At 33.6% G+C, this 15388-nt stretch overlaps 1 protein-coding gene across 2 annotated transcripts in view; it reads left to right on the top strand.

The window, feature by feature from the left end:
- LOC136025345 (acetyl-coenzyme A synthetase 2-like, mitochondrial) overlaps positions 1 to 15388 on the top strand; it is an 80115-nt gene that overhangs the window by 18501 nt on the left and 46226 nt on the right. For both annotated transcript variants that reach the window (XM_065701269.1, XM_065701271.1), the window contains exons 4-7: positions 213 to 352; positions 3256 to 3447; positions 10421 to 10568; positions 14992 to 15222. In XM_065701269.1, coding sequence (XP_065557341.1) covers positions 213 to 352; positions 3256 to 3447; positions 10421 to 10568; positions 14992 to 15222 — 711 coding nt within the window. The remainder of the gene's footprint in view (positions 1 to 212; positions 353 to 3255; positions 3448 to 10420; positions 10569 to 14991; positions 15223 to 15388) is intronic.

The following is a 15388-nucleotide window of genomic DNA, read 5'->3' as shown; positions in this document are numbered from 1 at the left end:
ATATATATATATATATATATATATATATATATATATATATATATATATATAATTAGATTTAAAAATTGGCATCCAGAGCCACTAAATAATGTTTGCAAAAACTTTCATAAATGGTTCGTAGTGTGCACATGTGACGATTATAGTGTCTGCGTATTGTTACCACGAATATGTATTTTGAGTGATATTAAACTAAACATCTTCTTTTTTTACAGCTCAAGCTACTGTTGTTGTCACAGCTGATCAAAGTATTAGAGGTGGAAAAACAATCAATTTGAAGAAAACAGTTGATGTGGCCTTGATTAAATGTCCTCAAGTTAAACGAGTTCTTGTCCAAAAAAGAACTGGTACCAAGGTTAGGAAGTTTATAGCTACTCCTTGGTTTGCGGATAAAAAAACAAAAAAAACAAGTTTTATAACTGTAAGTAAGGAGCGACATTGAAAATTTAAACAAACAGAAATTATTCCATTTATGAAAGGGATTGTCTCCTCTTCAACGCCTTGCTCTTTACGCTAAAGTTTGACTCTTTCTCACAACTCTACTTTAAAAAAAATAAGAACTCTAGCGTAAAGAGCAAGGTGTTGAGGAGGGGACAACCCATTTCATGAATGGAATAATTTCTGTTAGTTTTAAGTTTCAATGTCGCTCCTTACTTGGAGTTAAAAAACTTGTTTTTTTTTTCATTTAATTTCTCAACTTGACTTACTTGACTTAAGTCTTCTGCCGGGCACTGCTCGGCGTAGAGAGTGACGTCTGCCTCCTCCACCCACTTCGGTCCATGGCGAGTATTTGCTCTTTGACCTGTCTGATGTTTGCCATCGCCAAGAACACGGACAAACTGTCGGACCAACGTTTCTTCGGTCGGCCGTGAGGTCACTTCCAACCAACTTTGATAGGGTCGAAGTCATAGATCATCTTAGCGGGTAGATGTGGTGGCATTCGAAGCAGATGCCCGACCCATCGTAAGGTTCGCTCGGCTGCTTGATTCGAAAACCAAGACTGCTTTGTGAGCTGCAGAAGCTTTTCATTGCTGACGAAGTCGAACCATCGTAGGCCCTCAATCCTCCTCAGGCTCTTTGCATGAAATACGTCTATTTTCTTCAGGGTTGCAGCTGATGCTTGCCATGTCTCAGCTCCGTAAAGCATCACAGAGCCAACTATAACGTTGAAGATCCGCAGTTTCGTTGTGTGACTGATATTTGGTTTTCGCCAGAGGTGACGATTCAGTCTACCCATGACAGAAGACGCTTTAGATATTCTTGCCTGCAGCTCGGGGAGAAGTGAACCAGTCAATATCTCACTCTTTACACTAAAGTTTCAACTTGGACCCAACTCATTAAGAATGACCCCTGAATCACAAACGCAATAGAATAAATAGTTGGAATTACTAAAAATAATTTAGCTTAATGAGTGAGGTATTCTGGAAGAGACGAACCCCCTTTTATACGTAATAATTTCTGTTCTTCTTAGGTTCTAATGCTGCTTCTTACTTCCACAAGAAAAAAAAATTTTTTTTTTATTTATTTTCTCATTGTTCTTTTAAATAATGCTAGAAAATTCTGCGCCCCCTTCATAGAAATTCTCTTTCTTCACGATAAATTCCTCAATGGAACAACTCTCCCACGTAACCCCCTCCCTGACCCCCCTTTCACGTGAAAAAGTCCCCCTGAAATCGTATGTACACGTCCCAATAACCATTACCTTATGTAAACAATCGTCAAAGTTTGTAACTTACAGTCCCTCCCCCGGGGACTGTGGAGGAGCCAATCTTCCCCAAGACGTAATTATTAGGTTTTTTGACCATGTTGAACAAAATGGCTTTCTGAAAATTTTGATCCAGTAATTTTTGGAAAAAATGAGCGTAGGAGGGGGCACTAGAACTTCTAAACTCCGTTGAGAATGAGCCCTTTCACGACATTCTAGGACCACTGGGTTGATGCGATCACCCCTAGGGAAAAGAAAAAAGCACAAAAAAGACAAATAAAGACACATCCCTGATCTGTCTTCTGGCAAAAAATACAAAATTCTTCATTTTTGTAGATGGGAGCTTGAAACTTCTACAGTAGGGTTCTCTGATACACTAAATCTCATGGTGTGATTTTCGTCAAGATTCTTTGACTTTTAGCGGTTGTTTCCCCCCTATGTTCTTAAATAAGGCAAATTTTCTCAGGCTAGTAAAAATGCGATTCTTTTGATGTAACTATTGGTATCAACATTCCAGTTTTTAGAGTTTCGGTTACTATTGAGCCGGGTCGGTCCTTAATACAGTTCGTTACCACGAACTGTTTAAAAAATACCTAGTGACATTTTCTTTGAAGTAACCTCTAAATTCTTAATTTTTTGCTAGTAAGCCAATTTGATTATTTCCCTTGTTTAATAAAACTTTTCGAAAAAAATCCATATATCTGTGTATATTAGAAAATACTACCAAAATACAATTTCTGGAGAATTTAGGCTGTTTAGAATATTTATTATAATGTAAAAATGAATAGTTAACTATGATACTGTTTTAGCTTTTCAGCTAAAAGAAAACACGATTTTTCACATGAAAAACAGTCAATTAGAATTGAAATAAATCGGTAAGATTTTGAAACTAATGAGGAGTTCCGAAAGTATCTTTTGAGCCAGCCTTAAAAGACAAAAAGATGAATGAATGGATAATAAAACAGAACTGTTTTAGCTTTTTAGCTAATAGAAAACAAGGGTTTTCACGTTAAAAACAGTCAATTAGAACTGGAATAAAATTGAAACTAATTGAATTGAGACTAAGAAATGAAACTATCGGGGAATTCCGAAAGTATCTTTTGAGCCAGTCTTACAAAAAGACAAAACAAAATGAATAAATGGTTAATAAAATCATAGTTGAAGCAAAATGGATAAGTTTTGAATGAAAGCCGAAAAATTTCAAAGTTTTGGGCATTATAGGTCGGATTATCAAGAACAGGTTGTGCAAATAGAAAAGAGCAAAGCTCTAGGCTTAAATTGTTCAAAAGTTGAACTTTTTTCAACCAAATTATTCTAAGAAGATTTTCAGCATAATAACTTTAACCTGAGCACAAATAAGTTTGCAAATATCTTTAAATATCGAATCATTTTTTTTTGTCATACGATCTTGCGTTTCAAATGAAAAGCTAGCAAAACAAAAACATCAATTAATACAAAATTTTGTAAGTTTATTCCTCTGTTATCTCTCAAATATAGTTTTATCATTGATTTTGAAGTCCAGAATGAGAGTTGATTTTTTTTTTTCTTGACAGATTGATATGACACCAGAGCGGGATCTTTTCATAGAAGAATCTCTAATTCATCAGTCTGTTGAATATTATCCTGAACCAATGGAAAGTGAAGATCCCTTATTTATGTTATACACGTCAGGAAGCACTGGTAAACCAAAAGGCGTTGTTCACACTCAAGCTGGGTATATTCTTTATGCCATGATTGCAAATCGGGTAAGCTTCAGTCGCTAGAATTGGAAAGAAATTTAGAAAAATAAGAAAGCACAAATAAAAATTTTCAAAAGGAAGACTATCAGTATATGTATAGAAAGTATACTGGTTAATATACTCCCAGGTAGCTACTGAAACAGAATGTAGTGTGTATTCTAGCAATTTATAGCCACGCGAAGGAAAAGGGAAAACTGTGAGGCCTTAGATTATACTGGCATTAGACGCAAAAAAAGTCAGACTTTTTGGTCAACTTTAAAGAAAGTGGCAGGGATTTACAATTTTTCTTAGTGCTCTTAAGTCCTTCCAAAGCAAAAACTTTTTTTGTTTTAATCGTTTGCTGGGGAACAAGGTCAATGCTCTGATATATTGTTTGCTTTGATTACCAGAAGGAGAAAACACCCAGAACAAAAGGGACGAAAATTCACATTTTCCAGTACTCCAGATGCATTAAGAGCCAAAACACTGAAGGTACTAGGTCATTAGAATTGCCTGTTTATTCCAGCCAGTGGAAATTTAACATATATTTTAAGCGCAGAAATAATCCTGGAAACTAGATGTTCACTGGATCAGTGGATCAATTTTCCCTGGATAATTTTCGTTCCCTGGATCAATTTTGAAAATCCTCTTTCACTGCTTGATCCAATCTTACGTTTCCTACTGTCCAATAATATGGACGTCAACCTTTCCTTCATTGTTAAAACCACTTTCTAAGATTTACAATAAAGCTAGAAACCTCATTAAGGAAACTAATCGTTCAAGAGTTATCCCATTACTTGATTTCGTGTGCATGTTTTACTTTTTCTCAGCTTCTTGGTGACTTCCCCCATTCCCTAAATGTTACACCATCTTTTACCTCTTATCAGAATAATTATAATCTTCGTAATACCAGAAATAATATTTAAGTTCCTTTACTCCTTGTGTAAGATTAAATAAAAAAAACAAGTTTTTTAAATGAAAGTAAGGAGCGACATTAAAACTTAAAACGAACAGAAATTACTCCGTATATGAAAGGGGCTTTTCCTTCTCAACGCCCCGCTCTTTACGCTAAATTTTTATTCTTTCTCTTAACTCTACATTTTAAAACAGTAAAAAAACTCATTCGAAGGTGTCACTCATTCGGTTTGGTAAAAAAAAAAAAAAAATGTTAACAATTCTTTGGATTGTTAGAAGTTATTTCATCTATTTATTTATTTACTGATTTTTTTCCTATATATATATATATATATATATATATATATATATATATATATATATATATATATGTATAAATATATATATATATATATATATATATATATATATATATATATATATATATATATATATATTTATCATTTCATTGTAGTCTATTCAATCTATTTAGTTTTGTTTTCTATAGTTTTATTTTATTTATATTTTCTTTTCCCCTCTTTTTTGCTCTTCTCTCTGTGAGTAAGTGATTATTTTAAATTTTTTTTTCTTCTGTGAGTAAGTGACTCGTTTATCGTCCCTCTTCTTTAATGGACAAAAAGCCTTTGGGGGAATATTACAATGCAATATTGTATTCGTATTTCATGATAAATAAATCTTATCTTATCACACGGCCAGAATTAAGCCTTTGACACTTCCAGGCCATAACGTATTTGTCAATCCATTTTTGCCAGACTTTCTCGGATATCCCCAAAAATTCAGGAATAGTGGAAGCACTAAACAGAACGTAACTGATTAGCAAAAGGAATGAAATAGAGAAGTTACACTAAACTCTCAGCTGGCATTCTCGGCAGACACCTGACAGTTTATGATGGGCCACGGAATTCCAGTGTTGTTTTAAAATCACTGTTTTTTGTCCGGATGACTGTCAGGATGATAAAATATGCTCTATGACGGCAGAGTGTACCCGGCACTTTGAAGATAAATCACACCAGTCCAGGTTTGGTTAAGAATAATTTAAAAAACATTTTTTTCAACCGAAAATAAGGAGCAACATGAGAGGACTTAAAAAAGGCTGAAATTATTACGTATATGAAGGGGATCGCCCCCTTCTCGACACCTCGCTCTTGACGCTAAAGTTCCTTAATACTTTTAAAAAAGCTTCTTATTGTTCTAATTAGACGACCCTTGTGTTTTAGGAGTCGTTCTTAAAGAATTGTGACAAAATCGAACTTTTACGTAGAAGAGCCATGTATTGAGGAGGGGGCAATCCCCTTCATATACGCATTAATTGCTGTTCAATTTAATTTTTAATGTTGCTTCTTACTTTCAGTTTAAAAAACTAGTTTTTTTAAAATTTAATCGATGATCGTATTTCAAAAAATGCCAGGAAATGTGGCCCCACTTCCATGGATAAATCCCTCTCCCAAAGAGACATCATATTCTCTAGTAGTTCTCAGACTTTGGTACGTGTTCCCCTTGGGGGTACACAAAAATTTTTCGGGGGTACGCGGCCGGCTAAAAATCAAAAAAGCCCCTTAATTATAGTACTGGCAATTTTAATTATATTTTAGCTATAGTTTACTTAGTACCGATAACAGAGAAGGGTATCTAAAATGTTTTGTGGGTAAAAAGGAATACAGTGTCTAAATAAGTTTGAGAACCACTACTCTAGATAATTAAATCCCGGTGAAAATTTACCCCTGACAATTACACTTAACAGCTTCACGCGTCAAGTTTAGACGAAAAAAAGAAAGCAAGGCATACAAATAGAATTTTGTTTAGGAATTCTGGCAAATTCCTCCAGTGTATAATTTCCCCTGATAAGTTCACCCCCAGAAACTTCCCTTGCCATAGGAAATTCCCCCGTGGAATAAACCTATGCAGAAAACTTTCCCCAACCCATACGAAATGTATACATACTTCTCAATAGCAAATACTATGCGTAAACAAAGGGAAAATTTTATAACTTGAAGACTTTTCCCCTGGTGCTGTGAAGCGAGGTTATGTTATATCCAAAGGCATAGCTGTTTGGCCTTTCAATTATGGTGAACGAAGTGGCTATCTCATAATTTTGATCAAACGATTTTGGGAAAAAAGGTGGGGGAGGGGTCCTAGTTGCACTCCCATCTTTTTGGTCACTTCTAAAGAGCACTAGAATTTTAATTTCTTTCTAATATGCCCTCTCACAATATTCTAGAACCACTGAGTCGATACGATGGCCCCTGGGAAAAAAGAAAACAAATAAACACATATCTGTGATCTTTCTTCTGGCAAAAAAAATTACAAAATTGCAGATAGGAGCTTGAAACCTCTACAGTAGGGCTCTCTGATACGCTGAATCCGATGGTGTGATTTTCATTAAGATTCTATGACTCTTGTATTTCCCTTTTTTGAAAATTATGCAAATTTCCTCAGGCTCATAGCCTTTAATCGGTAAGACTAAACCTAATGAAACTTACCCATTTGAAATAAGCACAATAAGCCAATTCTATTTATATGGCTATTGGTACCAAAATTCCAGTTTCTAGAGTTTTGGCTAGTATCATGCGCCCCTAGGTCCATGCCTAGTGGGCCTACTGTTAAATCCAAACCTTAAAATACATAGTAAAGCGAAGGTTGTTTGTAAGACGGAACTCAACTGTGTAAAAAGTTTGAAGGAATATCATGAGTGGTATATGCTTTAATTATTAGCTTATTATAATGAATTTTTCTGTCAAGTATCGAATTCAAACGAGTAACAACAATGAAATAATTCAATTGAAAGTTATTAGAAAGTTTGAATCGTTATTTTATAGCACAAAAGACTTGTTTCTGATTCTCTAGATTTAATTTGCACCAGTTTGGCAAAATATGTTAAGGCAGGACGGACTCTCAAGGAGTCTTCCTAGACCTCCCATGTTAAACATTTTGAGTTCGCCTGATGTTCCTGACTTGGTTATTTCAGCGGTTTTTATTTTAACAGATAGAAAAGAAATCTGGTCAATATTTTTATCTAATCAAATCTTAAAGCCGACAATTATTTTTTTTTACAATTCCAGAATAATTTTAAAACCTGTTTCGGGTTTGCATTCTAGATTGCTACACTTAACTTTGTTGTTGGGGGGTATAAAAAAATAGAGCAAAAAATATTCTATTCAACAATCAGAAATTTATTTCTATAATATATTCTTGCTGGCGGCAAGCCCTTCAAATACTTTACATATTTGTGTTCCGAAGTGAAAATTCCCTTCAAAGACTAGATGCAGCTGTTATCGGAGTGCGTGAGAATACATGAATTAGACAAAGGGACTAACGACTTGGATTGTTCTTGAGCGATCCAGAGAAGTATTAGTTAGTTGTAACCGCTGTTACCAGAGGTTGTCGACGGAAGGTTGCCAAGAAGAATAGAGATACGGGAACTGTTTATATAAATCTAATTATGCCAGGTGTAGGTAGCTATCATGTGTAATTACTTTCTTTTCTAAATACAAATTCAGATATACAAATACACAAGTAGCACTCAAGCTTTAGAACTTTTTATGGACCCTTATAGATAAAGAAAATAAAGTAAATTGTCACTTCGCTGCAAGTAATTATTTAACTTTATTTGTGTAAATAGGTCTGCATGAAGTAAAAACCCGAAAAAATGTACTTTTTATTTGTACTTTTTTATTTGTAACTTTTTTTTGTACTTTTATTTAAGTACTTAAATTTTTTGTACTAATTTTTTGTACTTAACTTTTTATTTGTACTTTTTTATTTGTAACTTTTTTTTGTACTTTTATTTAAGTACTTAAATTTTTTGTACTAATTTTTTGTACTTAACTTTTTATTTGTACTTTTTTATTTGTAACTTTTTTTTTGTACTTTTATTTAAGTACTTAAATTTTTTGTACTAATTTTTTGTACTTAACTTTTTATTTGTACTTTTTTATTTGTAACTTTTTTTTTGTACTTTTATTTAAGTACTTAAATTTTTTGTACTAATTTTTTGTACTTAACTTTTTATTTGTACTTTTTTATTTGTAACTTTTTTTGTACTTTTATTTAAGTACTTAAATTTTTTGTACTAATTTTTTGTACTTAACTTTTTATTTGTACTTTTTTATTTGTAACTTTTTTTTTGTACTTTTATTTAAGTACTTAAATTTTTTGTACTAATTTTTTGTACTTAACTTTTTATTTGTACTTTTTTATTTGTAACTTTTTTTGTACTTTTATTTAAGTACTTAAATTTTTTGTACTAATTTTTTGTACTTAACTTTTTATTTGTACTTTTTTATTTGTAACTTTTTTTTGTACTTTTATTTAAGTACTTAAATTTTTTGTACTAATTTTTTGTACTTAACTTTTTATTTGTACTTTTTTATTTGTAACTTTTTTTTGTACTTTTATTTAAGTACTTAAATTTTTTGTACTAATTTTGTGTACTTAACTTTTTATTTGTACTTTTTTATTTGTAACTTTTTTTTGTACTTTTATTTAAGTACTTAAATTTTTTGTACTAATTTTTTGTACTTAACTTTTTATTTGTACTTTTTTATTTGTAACTTTTTTTTGTACTTTTATTTAAGTACTTAAATTTTTTGTACTAATTTTTTGTACTTAACTTTTTATTTGTACTTTTTTATTTGTAACTTTTTTTTGTACTTTTATTTAAGTACTTAAATTTTTTGTACTAATTTTTTGTACTTAACTTTTTATTTGTACTTTTTTATTTGTAACTTTTTTTTGTACTTTTATTTAAGTACTTAAATTTTTTGTACTAATTTTTTGTACTTAACTTTTTATTTGTACTTTTTTATTTGTAATTTCAACAAGCTTTTTACCGCACTTTGGCAAATAATGATGACCAGACCACATGCACGCACGCTGGGAAGGGATTCATCCCCCCAAACTTTTCAAAATGCTTAGTTTTCCCTGCAAAATGTTTAATTTTCTCTTGTTTTCCTGGTATTTCTTGCGTAAAAGTTGAACCCCTCCCCCCCAAAAAAAAGGAAAAATTCTCCTCGGATAATAATTTCTCTAATTTTCTCCTCGAATGATAGTTCTTTTGCAAATAAATCTTCCTATTTACTTGCCAAAATACGAAGAATAACAATGCAATAATTGTATTTTGAGTGAGAAACCCCTTGAGTTCAACCTCCTTACATTTGTTTAGAGTAAGCGGTGAAGAAAACTGATAACTTTGTCTTTGACTGATTTCTCGCATATGAAAAAGAATTGATTAGGGAGTAAAATGTCTAGACTTCGGCTAGGCCTTAAATGTGAAGCTAATCGATTTAAAAACATTTTGCATTAGACTGAGCATTTCAATTAGATCCTTGGATTCACTTTTCTAGCTGATTGGTCAACCGCAATAATTTGTATCTGTACATCAGCCAGGAGAAACTGTTGCTGTAAAAGAGCTGGAGTAGGATTTTCAGTTGTGTGCCACGTTTTTTGAACTTGTCACAGGTTTTTCCATTACAAGCAAGGCGTTTGCTATTTTTGAGTTCAACTTTACAGTAGAGTTTAATATATATATTAGAAGACTTGAGCCTTCCCCATAATATTAGCACCCAACTTAGGAGGCTGGCTCGGGTCCTGGCGTCATAATTCCTAATTTTTGTTTTCATCATGCTGACTGTGTTTGCGATTTAGTGATATTTCAATATAGGTCCTTTCTTAAAGGTGATGGTAGGGTAAAATGATCCGTGAGTACTGTTAAACAGTTCAATTCATATACGAGCGTAATAATTGTATCTTATTTACTATTTCATTCTATGTATTTCGTTTAGGTTGCTTCACTCTTCCTCGTTTGCTGGTACACTGGCTCTTATTTCCGCCACTTCAAATTATTGAAAAAAACAACTTCGAAGTTCTTGAATATTTATCCAGGAGCTTACAAATTTTAAATTTGTTCGCCTCATCTTTGCAGCAACATAAAAAACTTCTATCAACATTAATATATCAACCTCTCTCATTATCACCCTTTTCCAAAAAAAAAAAATTTCCTTGATTTTTTTTTTCCTGTATGCATTACTACTCTGTCCTTTAATTAGGGAAACCTTAATTAGAAAATTAATAAGTAAATCTTTTTTAGATGGTCTTTGACCTTCATCCTAATGACATCTATTGTTGCGTTGCGGACATTGGATGGATTACAGGTCATAGCTCAGTCATCTACGGACCCTTGGCAAATGGAGTCACTACAGTTTTGTTTGAGTCTATACCCACATATCCAAACCCAGGTAAGTGAACCGTATCTTTGAAAGGAAGGAGCTAATTTACCATCGTTATCCTTTACAAAATAGAAACCCCTCAGCCCACAAAAACTTCCCAATTACGTTCGCAGTATCTGTAATTTTAGGACATGAAAACTTTCTGAATGCTGTGTAATGTTTTCGGTGTAACTAGTCAGTCACTAAAAATATGAAAATTTCCATGATAGGTCTCAAAAAAAAAGAAAAAAGCTTGTAGCCTATAGAAAATTGGTAAACATCGCTCCGAAACTTAAACAGATCTAAATAATAGATAAATCTGAAAAATATAAAGCAATTTTTAATTGGAGATTAGTTACCTGAAGTTTAAACTTTGAACGCAACTTGATATTTCAATTTATCAAACAGTTCGTAGTAATGAACTGTAAGTAAGGAGCGAACTGGCTAAATAGTAACCGAAACTCTAAAACTGAATTTTAATATCAATAGATGCTTCAAAAGAATTAGCTTATTATGCTGATTCCAAATATGTATGATTCATCATGTTTAGTGTTACTCATCCAAAGTTACGAGCCTGAGAAAATCTGCCTTATTTTAGAAATAGTGGGGCACATCCCCTAAAATTAAAGAAATCTAATGAAAATCACACAATCAGATTCAGCATACCAGAGAACCCTACTGTAGAAGTTTCAAGCTCCTATCTGCAAAAATGTGGAATTTTGCTATTTTTGCCAGAAGACAGATGACGGATGCGTGTTTTTTTTTTTCTTTACCAGGGATGATTGTATCGAAATAATGGTCGTAGAAGATCAAGAGAGGTGGCATTCGAGCGGAAATTAAAAGTTCTAGTAATCAAAGATTGGAGATCAACTGGGCCCCTCCCACGCCCATTTTTCTCAAAATTATCTGATCAAAATTTTGAGTTTTTTTGTTCAGTATTGTTGAAAGATCAAATAATTATTTCCTTAGGTGTAAAATGACCCCCCACAGTCTGTTAGAATAGGCCTGTAGGCTAGGAAATTCGCCAATTGCTTACGTAATGCATTTATTATAGCGTACACAGACTTTGGGGGGGAGGGTTGTGCTTGTGGTATATTTCTATATGGAGAATCTTCCTTAACGACGGACATTTTTGGGATGAATATTCCAGGGGAAATGTTGCACTGGGCAGGATTTGACAGAATTACTACAGGAAATTCTTTTTATTTGTCTTAAATTCTCTTTGTCAAAATTTTCGCGTGGAGATGTTCCAGGGGAATTATCCAGGTTTTTTTCCGCGTGTGTTGATTTCTGGGAAATAATTTCCATGGAATGGGAAATTTTCAGAGTGATCAAGAAAGTAATTAGAGATTAAAGCCTTATTCAAATGAAAGGAGAATTTTTCAAGCTGAATCATCCGCAAATAATTTTACAGGGAAGAAGGATTCTCAGAGAAGATAGAACTGTCTGGAGGGAATTTTATGGGGGGGGGGGATGCATTTTACGCCAGAGGAAATTTCCACGGAGGAGTTTTCCGTGAGGAGAAGGTGTATATTTCAAAGAGGGTGAGCCAGATTTACCGGCATTATTTGAAAAACGAACAGAAATTATTCCATATATACTCTTACTCTCTTACTCTTAATCTTTACTCAATACCTTACTTTTTACGCTAAAGTTTAACCGTTTTCCAAATTTCCTAAAAGAGTCTACTGAAACACAGGGACAGTTTAATTAGAATAGGATTTTTTTTTTTTTAAAGCACTAACAGCTGTAACGTCAAGAACAAGGAGACCCTTCATATATAGGATAAATATGCCAAAATTAATATGCAAATTTTATTTTATTGTTTCATGTGGTGAGCAAATTCGAACCTGCATTAGTTGAAAAGCTTTCAGCAATTAAACAAAAAAGTGTTTTTATAACTGGGAGTAAGGAGCGATACTAAAACTTAAAACAAACATAAATTATTTCGTATATGAAAGGTGCTATCCCCTACTCAACGCCTCGCTCTTTACACTAAGATCTTTGTTGTTTTAAATAGTAGAGCTCTGACAAAGAGTCAAAGCTTAGTGTAAAGAGCAAGATGTTGAGGAGGGGATAGCCCCTATCATATACGCAAGAATTTCTGTTCGTTTTATGTTTTAATGTCGCTCCTCACTTTCAGTTAAAAAAGCTTTTTTTTATTTATTATAAGCAAAGAGTCTGTCAGATAACAGGCATAATAAAACCAAAGGTATACAATTTTGCGAGGACCAGAGGTTAAATAGTTGGCCCCTTCCCCTAAAATACTATTGCTCTCTCCTCCGCCCTAATTTCCCCTTGTTCCCTCTGAAAAAGTACACTTTCATTGAAACTTATTGAAGCCTCCCCCCTGACGAGTCCATTTGGACACTATTCACGTCATGTATTAGACCAATAATGAGATATGCGTTTCCTCTCTTTGCTGGTGCTCCAACAAGCCACAACACTCTTCTTCAACTTGTTCAAGACCGAGCAGGTCGTCCAGTATTTTCTAGCAGCTTCGCTGTCAAACGCCTGTAGTCAATCCACCACTGATTTGGACGTGGCTTCAATGTCAGTTTTCTACAAATACATGCATTGTCTTCCTTCTGAGGAGGTATCAGGACCTTCTGGAATCTAGAGATTTTGGGCAATACTTATTTCTGACTTGGCAAATTGAGAATTTGAATAAAACCCCTTAATAAAGAAATATGTCCTGCTTGTTTGGGTTTAGCTTTAAATACGCAGTAATTGGAAAAAGAAATATTTTGCAATAAATGATATTTTTAGATTATTTCAGTATTTGGTTGCAAGCCAGAAGACAGAGTAAGTGACGCTTTTTTTTGCAACCAATTCGATTTTCTAATGGAGAATTCACTTGTCAAGGTTTGACTTGCTTGAAGATTTCATTTTAGGGTTTTAATTCGTTTCATAGTCTGGCAATCAGAGTCTCGATAGTATAGTGTTAAAAATTGGACTTTTGGAAAGCACTCGGAAAAAAAAGGAAGGACAAAAAAAAGGAAGGACATCCTCGAATGGGATTCGAAGATGTCGTGAGAACGGATTTAAATGAAATAAGAACTTCATGGAGGTGATTAAAGTGTGAAGCTCTGAAAAGTTTGGTGTTTCAGAGAAGTATTCGCAGTAGTGATGGCCACAAATCAATTTGTACTATGATTAGTTTTCAGCCTCAGTACCAGCAGAAGTAAAAACTTCTTTTTCATGTGGAATTGAAATATTCTGTCTGAGCAAGATTGTCTGTTTTGATTTGTAGATTGTCAAAAACTCGAATATAAGAAATACGGACACAAGTACTTGCCTACTGCTAGGGATGGACTGTTCATAGTTTATCCCCCCTCCAAAAAAAGAAATGGTACCTTTACTGCAAATGCTCATAATTGACAGTAAATAAATTGGGAATATGTTTGTAAGGTTTTTGCCCTTCTGAAAGATGCTTGTCTTCTAATATAGTACCTCTTAAGTTACCCCAGCAGCAATTTTCAAGATTACTTCAACTATACCTAGTTTTGTTTATGAAATGGAAGGACAAAAGGACAATATATTGCACGACCAAATTTCGAAGAAATATTATTTACGCTTTATTATTTACGCAATATTATTTACATTTTATGTTTACTATATTACGTCAAAAACCTAGGTCAGTCCCTCAGCCTCAATGCGCAGATGTAATTTTCCATGGAAGGGTTGATAGTTAAATCGTTTTATTTCTTCATATATTCATCTATTTAAATATGTTAGCATGTGATCGGCTTATGCAAACAAACGAACACCTAACATATCAAAACATTTTCTATTACTACTTTTACTACTACTACTACTACTACTACTACTACTACTACTACTACTACTACTACTACTACTACTACTACTACTACTACTACTACTACTACTACTACTACTACTACTACTACTACTACTACTACTACTACTACTACTACTACTACTACTACAACTACTACCACTACTACTACTAATACAAACACTACTATTACTACTATACTAGGGCTATTGCCAATGCTACTACTAATACCACTACAACTACTACAGCTAATACTAAATAACTTATCGCAGAATCAAGCAGCATGAGGCCTACACAGCTTCAGGTCTATACAGGCCTACACAGCTCCTCCTGTATTTAAACCATTGGATAACTTCAGCCTTCAATCCCAAGATGGGTATTTGGAAACCTATCATCCTTCTTCCGTAAAATGAGTCCTATTCATGTTAACCTTACTTTCATTCAGCCTGGGAGGCTTGGTCGAACCACTTGTTCTGTACTGCTAATTGTTTGATGTACGCTCATCGCAACATAGATATATCGTAACTTGGTAACATGGTCATAGGTCATCGCATGAATATATGGTCATGGTAACAAGTTATTAAAATTATTTTTAAGTAATTCCTCTGGAAAACATCAAATATGTCTTCCTCAATCTTTTGATATTGATTTTAGGTCGGTATTGGGAATCAATTGAGCGTCTTTGTATCAATCACTTCTTTTGCGCACCAACTGCAATAAGGGTACTTCTACAGCATCCTGACACTTGGGTTACAAAATATGACCGATCTTCACTAAGGACTATCGGATCTGCTGGTGAACCGATCAACATTGAAGCCTGGAACTGGTGCTACAATGTTGCTGGAAATAAGAAATGTCATATCATAGACAATTGGTGGCAGACAGGTAAGCCATAAAAGGCACTAGCAGGGCTGAAATAATTAACAAAAATTTAGGTTTTTAGCTGGTGCTCAATATATTGACCAATATATAAAATCAAAAGTGTCGAAATTTATCCGTTTAATTAGCAGCTAAGCTTTCCAAGCAAAGATAAGTTATATTTTTGCAGAAA

The sequence above is a fragment of the Artemia franciscana genome, chromosome 3 (assembly GCF_032884065.1).
Source record: "Artemia franciscana chromosome 3, ASM3288406v1, whole genome shotgun sequence".
Lineage (NCBI taxonomy): Eukaryota > Metazoa > Arthropoda > Branchiopoda > Anostraca > Artemiidae > Artemia > Artemia franciscana.
Note: the sequence above shows the minus strand (reverse complement) of the source record. Positions and strands in the feature narration are given on the sequence as shown.